The 18,689-nt window shown below is 48.1% G+C and overlaps 1 protein-coding gene across 6 annotated transcripts in view; it reads left to right on the forward strand.

The window, feature by feature from the left end:
• Positions 1-18,689, forward strand: part of RASAL2 (RAS protein activator like 2) — a 274,200-nt gene that overhangs the window by 135,953 nt on the left and 119,558 nt on the right. For all 6 annotated transcript variants that reach the window (XM_037035070.1, XM_037035073.1, XM_037035071.1 and 3 more), the window contains exon 3: positions 9,497-9,620. In XM_037035070.1, the coding sequence (XP_036890965.1) occupies positions 9,497-9,620 (124 nt within the window). The remainder of the gene's footprint in view (positions 1-9,496; positions 9,621-18,689) is intronic.

An 18,689-nucleotide genomic window follows, 5' to 3' on the forward strand; every position in this document is an offset into this window, starting at 1 on the left:
TGAATATTAGTGTGGAAGATTTGTAGTTACCCGATTTGAATAAACAGCTAATTCAAAATGCACAGTTTGACCAATCTGCTTTGTCATCATCAGTTTTCTGTCCGTTGTTGACACATCAGGACTGATCTGAGCCGACCATCGGCCATCACTGTGCCCTTCCCTGCATTTTACGCCATTTCGAACCGTAAGAGGTGTGACAGCCTAAGGGAGACAGCGGGAGCCTCCTCTACAACAAGATATAATCCATCGATTAGGTATTACTAGTCAAGTGAGCAGCACAGGCCTGGGTCCCCTTGTGTCTGATTAAACAACTGTCCACAGTGGATAATTTTTCAACACAGAATCTTAGGTACATGATCCCTTTCAATGCAAGTTCTCGTGAGAAACCCCAGGCACCCAGGGAGCCCTTCATCTCCTCTGTACTCGGGGCTCTGCGCCGCTCCTGCCCTGCCCTGTCCTCGCCTGTCACTCATTCTTTTCCACCACCCCAAACCCTGTCACTGTGGCCCCCACAGCTTGTGGTTCTTCTGCAGCAAGCCAGCTGCTGCTTCCGCCTCCCCCTGAAGGAGGCCTTCAACGTCTTGGTCTCGTGAGGACCTCTGTCTTCCCTAAGGACACTGTCTTCTCTGAACTCCTGTCAAGTGCTGGCTCTTTTCCTCCCGTAGCCCTCAGACCGTGCTGCCCGTAGTAGGTGCTTACTTCCATGGCACTCCCTGTCTCTGCTCTCTCATATTCCCTGAAGAGCTCAAGCTCTGAATCTCCTGGTGTAGTGTCTTCTAACCCCCAGTCATCCATCCATCCACGTCTGTCCATCTCTCTCTCCCCCTCTCCCTCCCTCCCTCTCTCTCGCTCTGGTTGTTGATTTTTGCTACTGGCTCATTGTCGTTTTCTCCAACACTGCTCCAGCCTTAATTTGTGATTCTCTATCTGGAGACCTGATTCTTTCAACACATGGCTTTCAGCTCCTTGAACTCCTCTCCTTCAGGAGTTTGTTCCTCTACCTTCCTCAACCCCCACAACTGCTACAACTTCATATGCTCCATTGCATATCAGTTGCACGCACGTTATTCTATGACCATCACCCCCTATCATTTTAGCTCATCTCCAATTCCTAAAGTCCTTCAGTCCTTTTGGGACCCAGGGTCCATTGATCCCGTCAGCTAGTCTGCCCCTCATACCTCTGATGTCCTTTCTTTCTTCTTCACCCAGCCCAGATTTTACAGTCGGTCATTGTCATCGCTCCCTTGTCTCACGTCATCACACTCACTGGCACCAAGGTAGCTCACTGAAGTCCCGCACATTCGTCCCCCTGCCCTGCTTCCGTGCGGCGTCTTGTGTCTGGAGTGCATCGCTCCACGTGCTGGAGGTCTTTAAACTACTGGCCGCAGGGGCCGTGCGAGCCCCGGGCACTGCTCGGCGGTGACAGAGCGGTCTCCTGGGCCAGGTACTGTCCAGCTCTTTGGAGCAAGTGTGTGGCGAAGGACAGTTGTTTCTCCCCACCTCATTGTGAACAGTGAAGTACAGTAACATGAGTTAAGAAAAATGATATTTTAAAAAGGTAAAAAGACAAACCCAAATTTTTATGAGATTTAACAAAAGTAAAATTACAATTCAGTAAATATACACAGAGTGATCCTCACATAGGAAAAGAAGGAATAAAATCACACAAGTGCACATACTCGTGACAAGTGTGCTGCGCAGGGAGACACACCCACTGACCACACCGGGCACGCTCCCCCTCAGTCTCTGCACCCTCAAGTTGTCGTCAGTGCCAAACAATCTGCAGAGCAGTGGGGGCCATGGGGCCGCACTTTGAGCACAATCCAAAATGATCTCCTTGATGAATTGTTGGCACGTCTTCCTCTGTTCTCGTTCCTCTGCTCTGGTTGCTTCACAGCTGATCACTTTGCTTTTGACTTCAGGGAGAGGATTCAGGCCCTGGAAGAGAACTGCGCTGCCGCACCCACCTGTCCACCAGCTCCTCTTTCCTTATGCCCCGCCCCCGCCCCTGCCTGTGGTCCGGCTGTCCACGGGCCAACGGCCAGCCCCTGCTTGGGCGCCCATTCCCAGGATGCAGCATGGCCGTTCTCCCCGCCCTGTCTGCGCCGTCAGTGCTGTGTTCTCCGCTAGCCCATCCCTGCCCGCGTGCTATTATTTCTCCCTCTAAGAGAGAAAACAAGCCTGTGTCAACCTCACTTCCGCCTCCAGTTACCATCCATTCCTCTGCTTCTCTTAATAGCAAAAGTTCTCGGAACCTGCAAGCCCACTGTCTCATTCCTTTCTTCTCGTTCTCTCCCAGACCTGCTCCACTCAGACTCTGCTCCAGGGCACCCACCCTTTTGGTGTGTCTGGGCCACACATGAAATACATAAACACAAACAAAAACTGATGAGCAAAGAAAATGTTCTAAGTAAAAGTACTATTCTGTGTTGGGCCGCATGCAGCCCGCGGGCCGATGGTTGGACACCCCTGCTGCCCATACCGCTCTGTCCAAGTCGCTCTCGGTCAGCTCCCCGGTGACCTCCAGATTCCGAACCCCAGTGGCCAGTGCTCGTCTTGCTTCATTTGTCAGTGGCTTTAACGCAGTTGGTGGCTCATTCCTGTTTCTAGAGCCACTCTTCACTGGGCTCCCGTGGCCCGGGCGCCCTTAGTTTTCCACCTGCCGCTCCTCTCCGTCACCTTTGCAGATTCCTCCTCTTCTCTCCAGGTCTCTGCAGGGGGTGCCACAGGGCACAGTCCTCGGATCTCGCTTCCTCGGGCGACTCACCCAGTCTTAGGTTTTTACACCCCTCTGGTGCTGATAATGCCTACTTTTATGTCTCAAAGCCACACATCTCTCTTCCCTCATCCATCTCTCTGCTCACTCCACACCTCTACGTGGATGCCTGATGGTCCTCTCCAGCCTGCCCAGCACCGAGCCCTGTCCGCCCCCACCCCGGCTTCCCTCTCACACCCGTTAGAGGCCATCCCTATCTTCATTAAGGACAGCTCCATCCGTCCGGATTCCCAGGGGCTTTTTGTGGCCCGGCCGTTCTGGCTTCCGCATGGTTCTTGAGCAAATCAGGCAAGTCCCTGCCCCGAGGCCTTGGCCCGGGTTTTTCCCTTAGAATGTTTGAGTGACTCGCTTTCTCATCTGCTTCCACTCCTTGCTTACATAACTACCTGGCCTCCTCTAAAACCACCCAGATCATCCGATCTGATTACGTGGCTCTGGTTTTTTTGGCCCATATATGGTATTTGCCACCTTCTAAAATGCTGTGAGATTTATTTATCATGTTTATTGCCTTTTTTCCCAGAACACAGGCATTAGGACAAGGATTTTGTCTGTTTTGTTCAATGCCGTAACCCTCAGTGCCTAGAACAGGTCTTGACACATAAGTAAATCCTTGATAAACATTTGTTGAATAAATTTCTAAAAAGCCAAGTTATAAACTTTGATTCCTGAAAGTCTGATTTCTTGATTTAAATTTGAGAGGAGATGAACCTTTTCATCTGCCTTTTCTTTTTGTGTTATAAATCTTCCCAGAACATGAGACTTAATCCCATATTTTATTCTAAAACTAGATAAAAGATGATAAAAACAGTCCATGAAATGCTTCACCATCGTTGAACATGTGGCTCCATCTTTATTTATTGAGCATCTACTACGTGGGCAGTATTGCGATTGCGGGTTTGTGGGGGACATGTTATGACAACAATTAGAAGCACGTGGAGCTCCTTGCAGGTGGTGGTTGACAATACACTAAACATCACTGAGTGAATCTACTCCAAGATGCTGAATTTTATGTTGAGTGGACTTCACCTCAATACACTGTTGTTTTCTTAAGATTGTAATATAACCACAGGGAAAGTCTAACTGAAATGTTGCTTGGAGTGGGTTATGGGTGAAGTGGAGAAGTCGGAAAGGGTTTGACAGAGAAACTTACGCTGAGGCTGCATCCGGGGACAAACAGGAGCTTGAGTGCAGGAGGAGAAGTAAGGATACTTCATGCACGTCTAAGGGCACAGAGTCGAGAAATGTCTTCTCTCTCTTTGGCGAAGTATGAAATGTTCCAAATCCTCAGAACATACTTTGCAAGAGGAGAAGTGACAGCTGCCGAGAATTCAGTGACAAAGTGCTTTGAAGGCCACCTAAGGAATTTGGACTTTATTCCAGAAATAATAATTTTCAGACCATGGATAGGGGAGGGACAGGGCAGGACATCATCACATTTGCTTCTCGGAAGAGTCACTCTGGTGACCACGTGGGAAATCGAGTGAATGGAAGTGGAGGGAAACAGGAAGATTAGCACAGCAGCCCACGCGAAGGATGAGGAGTTCCTGAACAGTGAACAAAACGCTCAGGGCAGTGAGCCCTGAGACAGGGATGTTCCCCATTAAGTTGGAAGAACTGAACTAAGTCTCTAGAATAAGACAATGTTAAGCCATTGCTATACTGGCTACATGAATGATAAATTTCATATTCTGTCAATTCCATTACAAGAAATGATTGGAAATCTCATGTGCGTGTGTAAGGACCGGAATATACAGTCACACTGCCTGTGTGCGTGTGTGTAAGGACCGGAATACATGGTCACTCTCTACCTCTCACCCACACCGTCAGGAGGGGTGTAACCCTCCCCCTCAGAATTCTGCATTGAGCAGCTTAGGATTCCTTGAAACAAGAAATTTGCGGAATTCCCTTTTTAAATGATCTAAAAAGGCTGTTTTCAACCCCAAGGAATCACAGGGGTATTTGCTGCTGGGTTAAAAGCCCCACCAGGAGGGATTGGGGAGGTTTGAAACTGGCCCTGCGGCTGGGCACTGCTGGAGCGTGGGAGGTGACATTAGTCTGTAGCGCTCGTGCGTTCGGTGTGCGGGCTGTTTCGGTGTTCTCTTCACGATGCACGTTTCCCGTCAGAAAATGGGGAACGTCTGCGTGGGGGGGGGTTCCTGGGAAGAGGGTTAAATGCACCAATCGCCAGTTAGGGAATGTAGCACGAGGGTAGGTAGGGGCAGAGTGCTGGGAGGGGGAAGTGTGGCAGGAGGCTCACCCTGAGGAGTGACTCACTGGTTTAGCCGGTCGCCTCCTATAGACAGACAGTGGCCCTGTGTTATGAGATACACTTCCCTGCCCGGACGCCAGGAAAGGCCCCAGCTGGCTTGGCCCCGAGCCCGTTTCAAGAGGGCGTGGGAGGCCATTTGGATTCCATTGTGCTTGCAGGAGATAAGACCGAGTCAACCGGAGATTACGGACTTGGGGGAAATGGCAGAGAAGACTATCCTGACCCCCCCCCCCCCGGACCCGCCCCCCCACCGAGGTGCAGCCAGAGTAAAAAGACACAGGAAAGCCCAGTGAGGTCCTGGGGCAATGACACACCCTTCGGAAAGGTCACTGTGGCCCCGTCTTTTGTTGCTCAGATTCTACTTCCGTGCGTGGAGTTTTTAAAGCAGGAGGCTGGGGCCCAGGCGGCAAGGCAATAATGCGATTTTAAAATAATTCAGAATGTTTTTCATGCTTTAAGAAAGCAGTATTTACACTCAGCTACAATAGTGAAAACGGCAGTTAGGCTTCTGTGCAAACAGCCGAAAACCAACTGCGACTCTTCCTGGGGTAACTGCTCGGGAGTGGCGGGCGCCATTCAGAACCACCTTCGCGGCCTCCCACGGATGCACCTTGGCCCGAGTGTGCGCGTTCCTGCGGGGAGTTCTGTCTTCTCTCTCCCGCGTGCCAAGTTGATTGTGGAAATAAGGCAGATAATTTTAAAATAGCATTTGCTGAACAGCACAAACAAACTGGATAGAATAAAAGAAAGAAATTTATTTCTTCTAAAGGAATGTGTTCTGTGTCATGAAGATGTTATTGGGAATGGGCGGTCACCAAAGGAAGCTTAAGAAAGGAAGGGATTTGATCAAAGTCGTGTGTTATGAATATTACTGGTCTGTAGGACGTATCAGAAGAAGGAGGGGTAGGGAGGGGAAAGACCGATGAAAAGACTGCCTTTCCTCCGATCCACAGACCTGAGTGGGTTCCCAGCGCCTCCTGAATTGTGCGCGGCTTGGCACTAAGGCCCTTGCACCGTGGTCGAAATGTATTTCGGTTTCTGCCCAGCCTCTGCCCTGCAAGGGGCTCTCACTGAACTGGCCTGCTCGCTGTTCCGAAACAAACTACACAGGTCGCATGCTTACCAACGTCTGGGCTGATGTTGTGTTTTCTTCTTTCCCGAAAATGGCCACCCTCTCTATCTATTAAATATTCATTCATTCATTCGTGGTTGGAGCCATTTTAAGATTTGAGGATTGACTGGTAAGGTGCAAGCTGTCAATTACATGGAATTAGGAATACACATGCACAGAGGAATAGTTATCATTCAGTGTGTTAAGTGTAGTGACAGGAAAATCTGTTCCCGGAGGGGCCCCCGGGGAGGTGTACCTTAGCCTTCTCTTCGGTGATTGGTGGGAGGGAAGGCTCCTCACAGAGGTGATGTCTGTCCACAGCTGTAGGACGAACCGTTTTATTGGTTAGGTGTAGAACAGAAAAGAAAGTGGGGGACAGTATTTCAAGCTGAGAGAAGAAGCTTAGCAAAGGCTCTGAACTACAAAACAGGGAGCGGGTTAGGGAAATCAGTGCAAGCAATTTGCTGTTCCTAGAATGGAAAGTCCGAAGTTGGGCGCTCTCAGCAGAGGCGTTCTTTCTTTGTAGAAGAGCTTATGCAGAAGCCCCGGTCGCGCCTGCCCCCCAGCACGCACGTCCCCCGTGTCCGACCCGGTAGACCTGCGCATCCTGAGCACTCTAGGGAGAAAGAGGGGCAGAGCTTCCTCCTACCGTTAGCACGGCCTTGGTTTCCTTGCCTTTGCTATTTTATTTAATCCTCATGTACACAGATCGAAATCGAAATAATTTTTATAGAATTCTAGACAAAATGAAAGGCAGTTTTATAGAAACTATGAGGCACACATATATAAATAATGTTTTCCAAGTAACTGGATTTCCCTGTGCGTGTCACTCTCCCGTCATCACGGGTGGCCTGGAACTGACGGAGGGCTGGGAGTCAGGATCAGCCTGGCTTTGTTGCGAACACGCCTCAGACACCCGAGAAGCCCATTACTCCTTCCCCTGCCCCACTTTCCTCCTCCGAAGGGGAGGGAATCAAAGTGCTTGAATTCTTTTTTCCCTGAGGAAAAATCAGACTCGGGGACACGGTACAAGGCCAAAGAGGTTAAAAAACATTCCTGTCATGTTATAGAACCTGGATGATGTACACATTTTTAAGAGCAAGTCAGTATAAATAATAAATGTGAACTAGTAAACTGAATTGGGGCAGTTAGAATGGATAAAACAGCTTTTCTAAAATTGAGTTTCTAGAACTGATTCTCTTTGGCTGTCTACTAAGACTGGTGGGCTCCAGCTTAGTTTGAAAATATTTGAAATCTGATCCCTCTCATTTTCAAGTAGATCAATATCTTTTGAAAATATTTTTGGCAAGAAGCAATCTATAGTGTTGTAAAAGTGAAATATTTGTAAGAAATTCAGGTTTAGAATAAAAGTCAAAACTATGTTCCCATATATGCCAAGTCAGGTGAAATACCCCAACCTACACAGGATACTTTGAATGAAATCTTTGCTTATATTTTCAGTTACGAGAGTGGCAAACAAAGACTCTACGTGAACACTGTGAGAAAATAATTGTGAATGAACGTTAGGCCCAAATAAGAAGTTTGACATATTTTATTTATCCTTCCTTAGACATGGTAGAGACAAAGTGTAGGTAATAGAAACCGTTCCCTACTTTTTCCTCAATATAACCTTTACAAATTTCCACAGAAAAGGTCATAGGTCATTGCCTCGTGTAATATCAGAAAGAACTGCCACCTTTTTTCTTAATGGCTTGAGCCTTCGTCAGTTCAGATAACAGACACTGTTAGAACCAGGAGGAAAATGGGTATGTTTGTTTAGGTTCATCTGGTCAGAGAGGCAGACTTTCCCCCCAGTTTACCCTGTTCTTTTCTAGCTGCAAGGCAGGTGGAGGACACACGCTCGCCTCTGAGCAGATGGAGGTTCACTCTCAGCGCTGATGTTTCGGTCGTTCAAGTTGAGACAGTGATAACTTCCGTCCTGAGAGGGAAGGACGGCTTGGATCACTGTTTGTAAAGTCCCGTATTGCAGAGCACTTCTGGAAGGGTTCCTGCTTTCACTGATGTTATTGTTTGGTCTCCCTTTATTTTCCTTGACTTTTACCTCTCTTATTCTGCTTTTGGTTTCTCAGAGTGCCAGCAGTAGGCATAGTTGTGGTGACGAGGAAATAGCGAATTTGGGCCGTGTGCAGGGGGTGAAAATTTTCAGTCCATTATGAAGACATTGCTGTTCAGATGGTCAGGAACAGAGAGAGGTTCGCTTTCTGCACCTCCGGGGCCCCAGTCCCGGGAGTTGGGTGGCGGGCGCAGAGCAGAAGGCATGTCCACGTTAGCCTGCGTGGACCCCAGCGTTTCTGGGTCAGCGGCTGGGATGAGTAATACTGGGATGAGTAATACTGGGATGAGTATGCACTGCAGTCGTGGGCAGAAACAAATGATTCCTGGTCTGTAAAAGGGGCTGATGGTAATGGCTCTCTGATAGGTCGCACGTGTAAATCCCTTAGCCCTGTGCATAGTGGGAACTCGGTGCTAGCCATCGTTACCGACATCACGGAAATCCCAGTGCCGGAGCCATGGGAAATGGTAACTTGGGGTTCATTACTCCTCTCAGCTTTGATAAAGGTTCCTAGTAAGACGTCATTGCGAAAGGGCCTAAGCGCCCTCCTGCCACTCTGCAGGGACAGCCCGAGGTGCTGGCGCTGGAGACTCTCTGTGCCACTCACAGCCCTCATTCCTCGTGTGCAAGCAGCACTGGGTGTGTTTCGGAAACTGCGCCAGAAAAAATGTTTTCTAGGGTTTCGAAAACTAATCTCATTCATGGAAGAAAGCGTGCTATTTTATTTAAGTATCTATGTAAGTTTTCACTGAAAATGTACTTTATGGACTACCCCTAAGTGCTTAATTCTAAAACAGAAGAGAAGTTTGGTGATTTTATGTAAGAAAACCTTGTAAGAGAATGCTGTAGCTGAGTCTTTGTGGTTGACTTTTATTTCCATTTACCGTACTGAGCATTGGGCAGGATTGGAGCTTGTGAACCAGTTTCCGATGTAAAAGAATCTTTTATTTGTGTGGGTGTTCTCTTCTGTTTTCCGAACTCCCAAACAGGTACACACACCTGGATGTGATTTGTACATACTTTCAAGTAAGCTAATCTACATACTCACCTTTCCTGATGTTTTGGTTTTCTTTTTAAAGACAAGCTTCCGGAAAAGGGGTTGGCAATACTTTACCATTGTATATATACTTGACTTCTGCATTTCTTCTGCTTTGCTCAGGTGATCACAAGCTCCTGTCTTTAGTCACAAAAAGCAGAACTCGATCAGAAGGTGGCCGTGGCGAGCTCCCTATGCGGTTTCATCTCCTTCTCCTTTTGGTTGACTAGGTGCCGGCAGAGGGAGGGCCGGAGCAGACGGACTCCACCAAGGGGAGGTGCCTGCGGAGGACTGTCAGCGTCCCTTCCGAGGGTCAGTTTCCTGAGTACCCACCAGAGGGCGCCGCTAAACTGGGTAAGCTACTCAAAGGAAGGACATTCCTAGCTTTTATCCGCTAATTAGTGGGCTTGTTTTTGAGTGTTACAATCAAACAAAACATCCTGCATTTCCCGTGAAGGAAGCGCGTTGAAAGCTAATATGTTATCCAAGAGTGAAGGGGTCACACCAGAAAGGTCTGTTCTTTATGACCAAGGGGCAGCAAAGTGGCTTTACAGAGATACAATTGATCCGAGCCCGGTGAGTGTGCTGTGCGCAGTCCTGGACAAGTTGGATGGTGCGTCGTTTCCGGGCTTTTGCTGCGTGGCTCTCAATTTGGAAAGCTCATTGGGTGATCTTGTTGAAGTTCAGGGGTTCACCGGGGAGCCAGCATTGTACGGATGCTTGGGACTGAGTGGTTTGTGTCCTGGTCACGCAGGTACTGCTTGCTGTCTTGTGTAATGTAATTTCAGAGCAGGCTTCTTCCGCTGAGCTAATGTTATAGACCCCATGCAAGTTGTGTTCAGGACTGTGATTAGAGTGGGCGACAGAGAGAGAAATTTTTAAAAAACACCCACATGAGTTGTTACACATTAGAGGAATTAATGTCAACATCAAAGCTGTCCTTTCCCTGTTTCCTGCCCGGTGTGATCTGTTTCGTGTGTTTTATGCTTACCAGTGGGTGTGTGGGTAATTAGACAGGCCTCGTCCTTTTAAGAAAACATCATTGACATTAAAATAATGAAAGGACTTGAAATATAGGAAGTGTTTTGTATTGCTGTGTTATTGATTCTAGACGTGTAGTCATAGACATTTGCTAAGTAGATAAAACAACCATTTATTTTTTGTATGTTGGTTAATATGGATCATTCTAGGATTTTGCTTGTGTTTTCTGAGTGTTAGGTTTTGGTCTTTTCATCTTTGCCTTTTTGTTCATTTCTCTCCATATTTTAGATGGAACTCAGACATCTTAGTGAGAATTTGAATCCTTCCTTTCTGTTTTCATCCTGTAAGAATTGTGGGTTTACTAGAATTTAGTCAGGTTGGCAAACATGTTTCTCCCAGGAGTCACACTTGGAGAAGTAAAACCCTCCTCCCATTGCATCTCCTTTGCACGTCTCTGGCGTGTGTTGGGACCAGCGTGGGGGTTGGTGGGAATGGCACTGTGACCCTGTCTGTCTGTGGCCATTGTGGCTGGGTTTCATGTGCGAGCTCTGTGTGAATTAGGCCGGTTCAGAAGTCACCTTCTTTCGACTTCTTTGGTGTCACTGTTTACAATGTTATGTCGATGACTGTCTTGTCACTTCTCTAAGAACCTTTGACAAGCTTTGACCCACAGAGGAAGTGCATTCAGAGTCTGAAGAATGATTGTAATTTCATAAAAGACAGAACCGTATCGTAAATTGTTAACATCTCCAACATCCCGGGCACTGGTCCCAAAGACAAAGTAAGGTCAGGCGGCCTCGGTGCCGAGTCCAGAACCAGCCACCTTCTGCCCAGCCTGCAAGTCCTGACTCACGGCGTCCGGGGTCGTTTTTGGAGTGGGTGTCCTAAATTAGCACCGAAAGCTATTGCTCATAAATATTAGACAGGAAAGACTACTTGGAGCCATTTTTTCTTGCATGCCAGTCTGATGTTGACTTAGATCGTGATTCTGTTGTTCTGTTTTCATCCCCTAGTGCTGTGTCTTTAAGTAGATCTGCTGTCAGACACGGAATTGAGTAATTGTTGTGTACGTTACATCTGTGCCAGTCCCTGGGGTGAAAAGGTGTGCAAGATAACACTTCTGCCTTTGGAAGATTCTTATGTTAATTAGGAAGGCAGATTACTGATGGTTGTCCACAGTAATTATTATAGTGTCTTGTGTGGCTCTTATTGATTTTTAATTTTAAACAAACCCATTTGTTTCTGCAGCAAATAGTTACTGAGTAACAACCATGTGCCACGTTGTATCTCCAGTGCCTGGAGATACAACGTGAACAAATAGACGAAACTCTCTCCCCTTGTGAAGCTTACATTCTACTGAGCAATGACAGACAATAAGCAAGAGTAATGAGTAAAATATATGCTGTGCTGGATGGTGATAAGTACAAAGAAAAAAGTAAGTAGGGAATGGAAATAGAAAGTGTCAGGGAAGCGTAATTTTAGCTAAGGTGACCGAAGAATGCCCCACTGTTCAGTGACATTTGAGTAAAGACCTGGTGACAGTATGCCAGTCAGGCATGCGGCTGCCCGGGAGCGAGGCGCTCCACCCCGGGGAGCAGCTGGTGTGGAGGGGGATGTGCCCGGAATGGTCCAGGAGGGGCAGCGACGCCAGTGGGGCTGGCATGGAGTGAGCGGGGGGGGGGAGAGCCATGGCAGGTGACGTCACTGAGCAGGTCCCAAAGGCCTGCTGTGCCCTCGGAAGGGCTGCGGCTTTTACGAGGTGGGGAAGCCTCTGGCTTCTAGACCGAGAGGGCAGATGCGAGTGTCCGGGCTCCGAGGCCCACTGGAGTGCTGTTGCAACAGTCTAGACGAGGGGTGACAGGCCCCGGCCACTGTGGTGGGGCAAGGAGGCTGAGCAGTGACTGGGTTCTGGGCGTATTCAAAGGGGGGCCCACAGAACTTGCTTGTTGGATCCGATGTGGGAAGTGAGAAACAGAAAATGAGGGATTTCGGCTGGAGCAGCTAGAAGAATGCGGTTGTTATTGTTTAAATTGGGAGAGACTGTGGGAGAAGCAAGTTGGAACGTAGGATTAACCAGGAGCTCAATTCCAGGCACGTTAAGTTTGAGGCTCCTGTGAGGCACCCAGGTGGAATCTGTGAGTCTGGAAATGAAGGGGGAGGTACAGCCTGGAAACCCCAGTCGCAGGGTTTTCACAGAGACGGTGTTCGAAGCCGTGCGTGGGGCTGAACGAAATCACCAGGGAACTGTGTGTGGGTCCAAGAGAGGAGTCCGAGACTAAGCCCCGGCACGTCGGGAAGTTAGGAAGACACGGAAGCACCAGCAAGGGATAGGCCAGAGAAGAAGAAGGAAAATTCCAGAAGTTTGTTTCCAAACAATAAGCCGAGTCCAGGGTGTGTGGGGAAGCCCTTCTGTTTCTGTGTGGTTCTCACACTTCCCAACCTCTGGGTCCCCTTCGTTCTTCTCCAGGAGAAGAGGGACCCCCAGAGGGCCCGTCCCCTCTGTGAGGCTGTGCCAGTGTGAATCCGTGGCATCCGTGTTGGTGTCAGGTGTGACACACTCAGCTACAGAGAGATGCCCACTCCCGAGAGACAGGCCCCTTTCGCTGCAGAGACGTCGCAACCGGAAGGAGCTCTGTGAACGCACAGGGTCTCTGAACTCTGCACACAGATTTCAAACTGGTGGGAAAACTTTTGAACGTAAAAAAGGCGGAACTGCCTATATTGGGGTGCCACAGGTACAAATAGAAATTAAGACATTTCACAATATCTACAAGCAAATTCACAAAGAGGAGAAACCTAGCAAATGTCAAGAATTCACTGAGAAGTGAGAGGGAGAGGTTAGGTAGAGAGTGTCCCTCCCAGCAGTTCTCGGACGCCTGCACTCAGCAGCTTGCAGGCTCCCCAGGTACTGACCCTCGTGTCTGTGCCGGCATCTGGCCCAGGTTTTGTTACACTAGTTTTTTTCCACTGAAGATGAGATTTTTTTGTAAGGCCTATGAACACCATATCTAAAGCACCCATTTCCAGATTTGGAAAACCTAAAAAAAAACTATTTTGCCTTGGTGACAACATCCATATTTTAATTTAGCCATCAGAAGATAATTTTTTGCCCTGGCTGGTGTAGCTCAGTGAATTGAGCGCAGGCCTGAGAACCACAGGGTCGCCAGTTCAATTCCCAGTCAGGGCACATGCCTGGGTTGTGGGCCAGGTCCCCAGTGGGGGACACATGAGAGGCAACCACACATCGATGTTTCTCTCTCTCTTTCTCCCTGCCTTCCCCTCTCTAAAAATATTTAAATAAAATCTTTTAAAAATAAATAAGAATTTTAAAAAATAAATTAAACATTTTCAAATTTAAACATGCAAAGCCTGATTTGTTGGGTTTTCTAGAGGAAATTATTTCTTCAGGTGGTTGGGTCCTTGAATGCACTTGATACTGGGAGGTATATTCATTGACCGCATACACTAGAACTAGTAGTAAATATTCATTTTCAATGGAAATAAAACCTATATGAATTCAACTTTAAAAGAAAGCTTCCAAATACCTTAGGGGAAAGCTGAACAGTAGACAACATTTTTGTGAAGTATATACTTATATACATTATAGTATGCCTTTGATACATCCTAGCAAGTCTTAGGAAAGAATGTATCAAAAGTCTTAGAGTCAAAGTTAGCCACCCCAAATATTCATGTTTATGTAAATTAAGAAGTCAAGCAAAATTTAAAATACCGCTACCAAAAAAAAAAAAGGAAACCAAACTGGAAAAACTGAGGGAAAGGCAACCTTGTAGCCATGTTTCCCGACATTTATTGATCTAAGTGGTAAAAAAGTTGAGGAAACTGAAGATAATCAATATTAAAGCAGAATATTTTCTGTAGGGCATTCCTAAAATTATTATAAAGGATAATTTTAAATCGGCCAGGATTTTTAAAGGGTATTCATTATTTTTGTTGTTGTTGAGTTTTTTTCTGTTTTGCTTAATCCCTCCACCACCCCTTTACCTAGGACCCTCCCCACACCCACCCCCATCCCCCACACCCACCCCCAGCAAAGAAGACCATGACTAATCTCGCTTGAGGCTTTTAGTTGGGCAGTTTCGAGATTTCTTAAAAACCGTAAGGCAGTGTCTAGTTCGTCTTGGGAACCTGTGACATCCTGCAAGACACACGTGGTGACAGCGGTGGTAGCGGCCCAGCAGAAAGGGGCGGTGTCCAGGTCCAGGCAGCCACGCAGAGTCCGGTCCGTTTCGCTGTAACACGACACCGGTTCCTACCGACCACCACCGAGCGGTGCAGAAGTGCACGGCGAAACCCACGGGGCGCGTGGGGGAAGGGCGAGGGCGCTGCCCTTGGAAACCAGGTCGATGACGTGTGCCGGGAGGAACTAGGTGCTGGATACACAGGTACTACAATAAATACGGCACTTTACCTGGGGAAACGCCCTGAAATTTGCTGGAGGCACTGGGCCTCAGAGTAGTTTTTAAGTTTACTGTGAAGTTACGGAGTGGGGTTTGGAGACCGAGTGGCGCATCGTGATAGGAGAGGCGCGCTGGTAACAGGCGGTGGCGCGCGGTGCCTGGCGCAGGTCTGCGCGCGCTCTGCGTCGGGGAGCGTTTGGTGCGTTCGCACGTGGCAAGCCCCTCGGGGCGCAGTTTTCTTTGTCCACCCATGGCTTCCCACAGATGGAGTCGTGATAAAAAATTGCAGGTGGTTCCCCGATGTGTCAGATGCGAGGGAACGTTCCCATTTTCAAAGCAAGCCTCGGACCCAGCGGACCTCACTACCCACCTGGCTTCAGGCAGGTGTGTCCATGGGAAAGAAGCAGCTGGCATTTACCAGCCGGTCGGATTCCAGATCGCTCTCCAGCACATTCCTGAAGCTCTCTTGGCACTTAGTTGTTTGGAACTCCCCACTGGTGTGAGGGAAATAAAAACCGGTACTGACGTTCTCAAGCTCCCCTACTAAAGCCAGCTCTTACTTTGCTCTTAGGAGATAGATCTGGATTAGCAGTGAGAACATCTTTTTTAAATGAGGAAAGCAGTTCTCACTTCTCGGTCAAGGTGCCAGACCCCGGTTCCTTCTAACGTGTGAGTGGGAGTTGGATTGCGGATTGGCTCTGTCATCTGCCCCCACCCTCACTCACGGCAGCACCGCACCACCCGCCCCTCCGGCTGCACAGGTCATGCACTGTCCCACACCTGGGGGGCCTGCGTGGATTTGTAGTTATTCCTAACATTTCCAACAGATGGCAGTAAAGTGTCTCAAATAATAGATTTCCTTTTCTGAAGTCATTTGTGGGGGTTACTCTTAGGGTCTCAGCCAGGCTGAGGGCCTGGGGAAGGAGAACCCAGGAGGGAAGGGGGGGGGATGTTTTTAGCTGCGGACCAACTGCTTGCTAGGTGTACAAAGCTGCATCACATGTCTTACTGTTTGAGTTAGTCTGACAAACATTTTTCAAATCAGCAAACTGAAATATACTCTATCCTTTAACCTTGACTGTGTATTTCTGTTGCCATCTGGAAGGCTGGACAGAATTTCCAGACGCAGCTCCGCACCCTCAGAGGGCCCTCGGGCGGGCTTGTGGCCAGCGGGGCCGGTGCGTCCGGCTCTGCGGGGCCAGTGCCCAGGAGCACAGCGCTGAGACCTCTGGAACGTGGCGCCTGGGCAAGGAACCCGTTGTGACCAGTCCTGGGCAGTGCTGATCTTCGTAAACCCCTACGGTAGTGGGAGAATTGAGTGGGAAGGAGAAATGATCGGCCTAGACAATCAGGACGGCGTAGACAATCAGGAACGGTTCTTAGGTTCAGGTCGGACTTCTGCGGATAAAATTGGTGAGTTTAACATAAGCATCTAATCGTATTTCCTCCAGAAACTCGACCATAACTATAGTAAAGAAAATTGTTTTTAGATAAGGTTCCTCCAAGACAAGGAGAATGGCAAAGGAGAAAGCAACCCAAGACAGTAATAAACTGAGGGGGGGAAAGCCAGGGGAGTGTGGCTGACAGGGGCCTGGCTGACTTGAGAAAGCCCAGCACTAAGCTGGCGCTGCGGAAAGCCAAGAACCAAGCTGCACTTTACCGCACACTCTCCAGTAGCCCAGGGATCGGTGGTGGCAAAAAAAAGAGTAACAGAAATAAAACTCAGTAGAAGGGTTCGAAGATGAAAATAAGGAAATATCTCAGCAGGTAGAGGGGAAAATGGTTATATAATAAGAGCAAACGTTCAGAAAGTCCAATATCAAAACAGTGAGTTCCAGAAAAAGAAAAACAAGGAGAGGAAACACTAGCCAAATCGTTCAACACATTTTCCCACAACTGAAGGTTAGGTGTTCCCAGATCGAAAGGGCTTCCTCTGTGCCATTGACCAGGCATTTTCAGGAAGTTTCCATTGGTGTCTGGTGCCAGAGACGGGTCACAAACTTCCAGAGGAAGGAAAAACAGATCACGTACTGAGGGTCAGAAAGCAGAACGGCTTCCGACCACCCACCAGCAGCTCAGAAGCTCGGAAACAATGAGGCGTGCCCTCCCCCCTCTGAAGGACATTAGCTGCCACCTAGAATTCGTATCGAGCTACGAGCCATTAACCACACGTGAGAATAAAATAAAGACACTTTCAGATATGCACAGTTTTTAAAAATTCCCTCCTGGGCACACTTCTCCGGAAGCTAGTGGGAAATTTCCTTCACCAAGAAGGAGCAGGATGTGGGGTGCAGGGCAGAAGCACTAACACGAGGCAGCAGGCCAGGGGCCCTCAGGAGGATGTCGCAGAGAGAACCCAGTCAAAAGGCCCTGTACCAGCTGTGGAATGAGGCAAAGGTCCAGGCTGGAGCGGTCAGGAGTGAAGACTTCTCCGGGACAGACTGATGCAATGACTCAATGTGTGTAAATGACAGGGAGTGAGTTCGGGATTGGATCAGCAAGAAGCACCCAGACCCCTAAGTAAATGAATAATCAGATAATAGCTACGGGAGAAACGAAAAGTAGTCCAGGGCATATCAAGCACTTTATGTATATGAATCTGTTAATTCTTATAGTCCAACCAGGTGCTGTTTTACAGATGAGGACACCGGGCATGGAAGGTTAAGTGACTTGTCGTAGGTAGGCAGGGTTGACACAGAGGCAGTCTGCCCTCAGGGTCTACACTCTGGGCCCCTAGGCTGTGTCACACCCCAGTTTGCTATGGGGTGCGCTCTAAACAGCGTGACAGTCGTCACATTGTTGGTCCTTAGCAAAGCTGCTGTGTAACTGTATCGGAAGGTGGGAGAACAGGGGTGTGGGCACCTGCTGGGCCAGTGACTCTCAACCGGCGGGCAGCAGGGTTTTTTAAACTCACAGCCCCCACTATTTAGTCAGGGGCACCAGCCTCTTTTCCCTTAGATTATCAAAGTTAAAAATGACAGCAGCCAACACAATAATAGCTGTCCAGTCAAAGTTGCCCAGAACCCAGTCAAACGGCCCTGTACCAGCTGTGGAATGAAGGCAAAGGTCCAGGCTGGAGTGGTCAGGAGGCCGGAGTGAAGTGAGTGAGTCAAGATTATACCTATTTTTTAGTCAGATCAGAAAAAATATATATTTTTCTAGTGTGTCACAGATTTTTAGTAATGAGTTTATGTGTGCCCTGAGGTGAAAGAGGCTGAACATCGTCTTCCTGGGCTAGTAAGGGGGGAGGAAAGAGTCGAGTTCCCATCTTCCACAGCGGGAAGTCAGTAGATAATGTCTAAGATGGAAGAATTAAAAATATCAGCCCTGGCCGGTACAGCTCAGTGGATTGAGCGCGGGCCTGCAAAGCACACGATTGGGGTTCGATTCCCTGTCAGGGCACATGCCTGGGTTGCAGGCCAGTTCCCAGCAGGGGACTCATGAGAGGCAACCATACATTGATATTCACTCCTTCCCTCCCCTTCTAAAGATAAATAAATAAAATATTTAAAAAATATCAGTGCAGCCATAGAGCTTGAGACTTGGTGTTGACTTCCAAAAGAACTGGCTGAGAGAGGTTAGAGGTGGTTATTTCTGGGGAAGGAACCTGTCAGAGGAGGAGGCCGGGGATTGCTGCCGTTTTTGTTTTTTGAACAAGTCTTAAAAATAAGTAGACTCTAAACGGTGCACATAAATTACTTTATTAACCTGTGGAAACTTTGAAATAGGCAAAGGCCTATTCATTTCACAGGAAAGGAAATGTAAATGCCTTTAATCACAGGAAAAAGACGGTGTGCCCTATTTATAATTAATAAAAGCACATTAAAACCGTAAGGAGCTACTGATTTTTACCTATGAGATTAGCAAATACAAAAATGTTTGTTTTGGGAGATTAGTCCATTTTATGTTCAATTGCTTGTGAAGAGGGCATTTTTGGCAAAATTATCCATCCTCTCTGTCCCAGGAGCAGCCCAAATCTAAGAATTTGCCCTGCAGACTTACTCAGTCATCACGTCCGTGTTCA

Source organism: Sturnira hondurensis, unplaced genomic scaffold (assembly GCF_014824575.4).
Source record: "Sturnira hondurensis isolate 20B ecotype Veracruz unplaced genomic scaffold, ASM1482457v3 Scaffold0022215, whole genome shotgun sequence".
NCBI classification, from domain to species: domain Eukaryota; kingdom Metazoa; phylum Chordata; class Mammalia; order Chiroptera; family Phyllostomidae; genus Sturnira; species Sturnira hondurensis.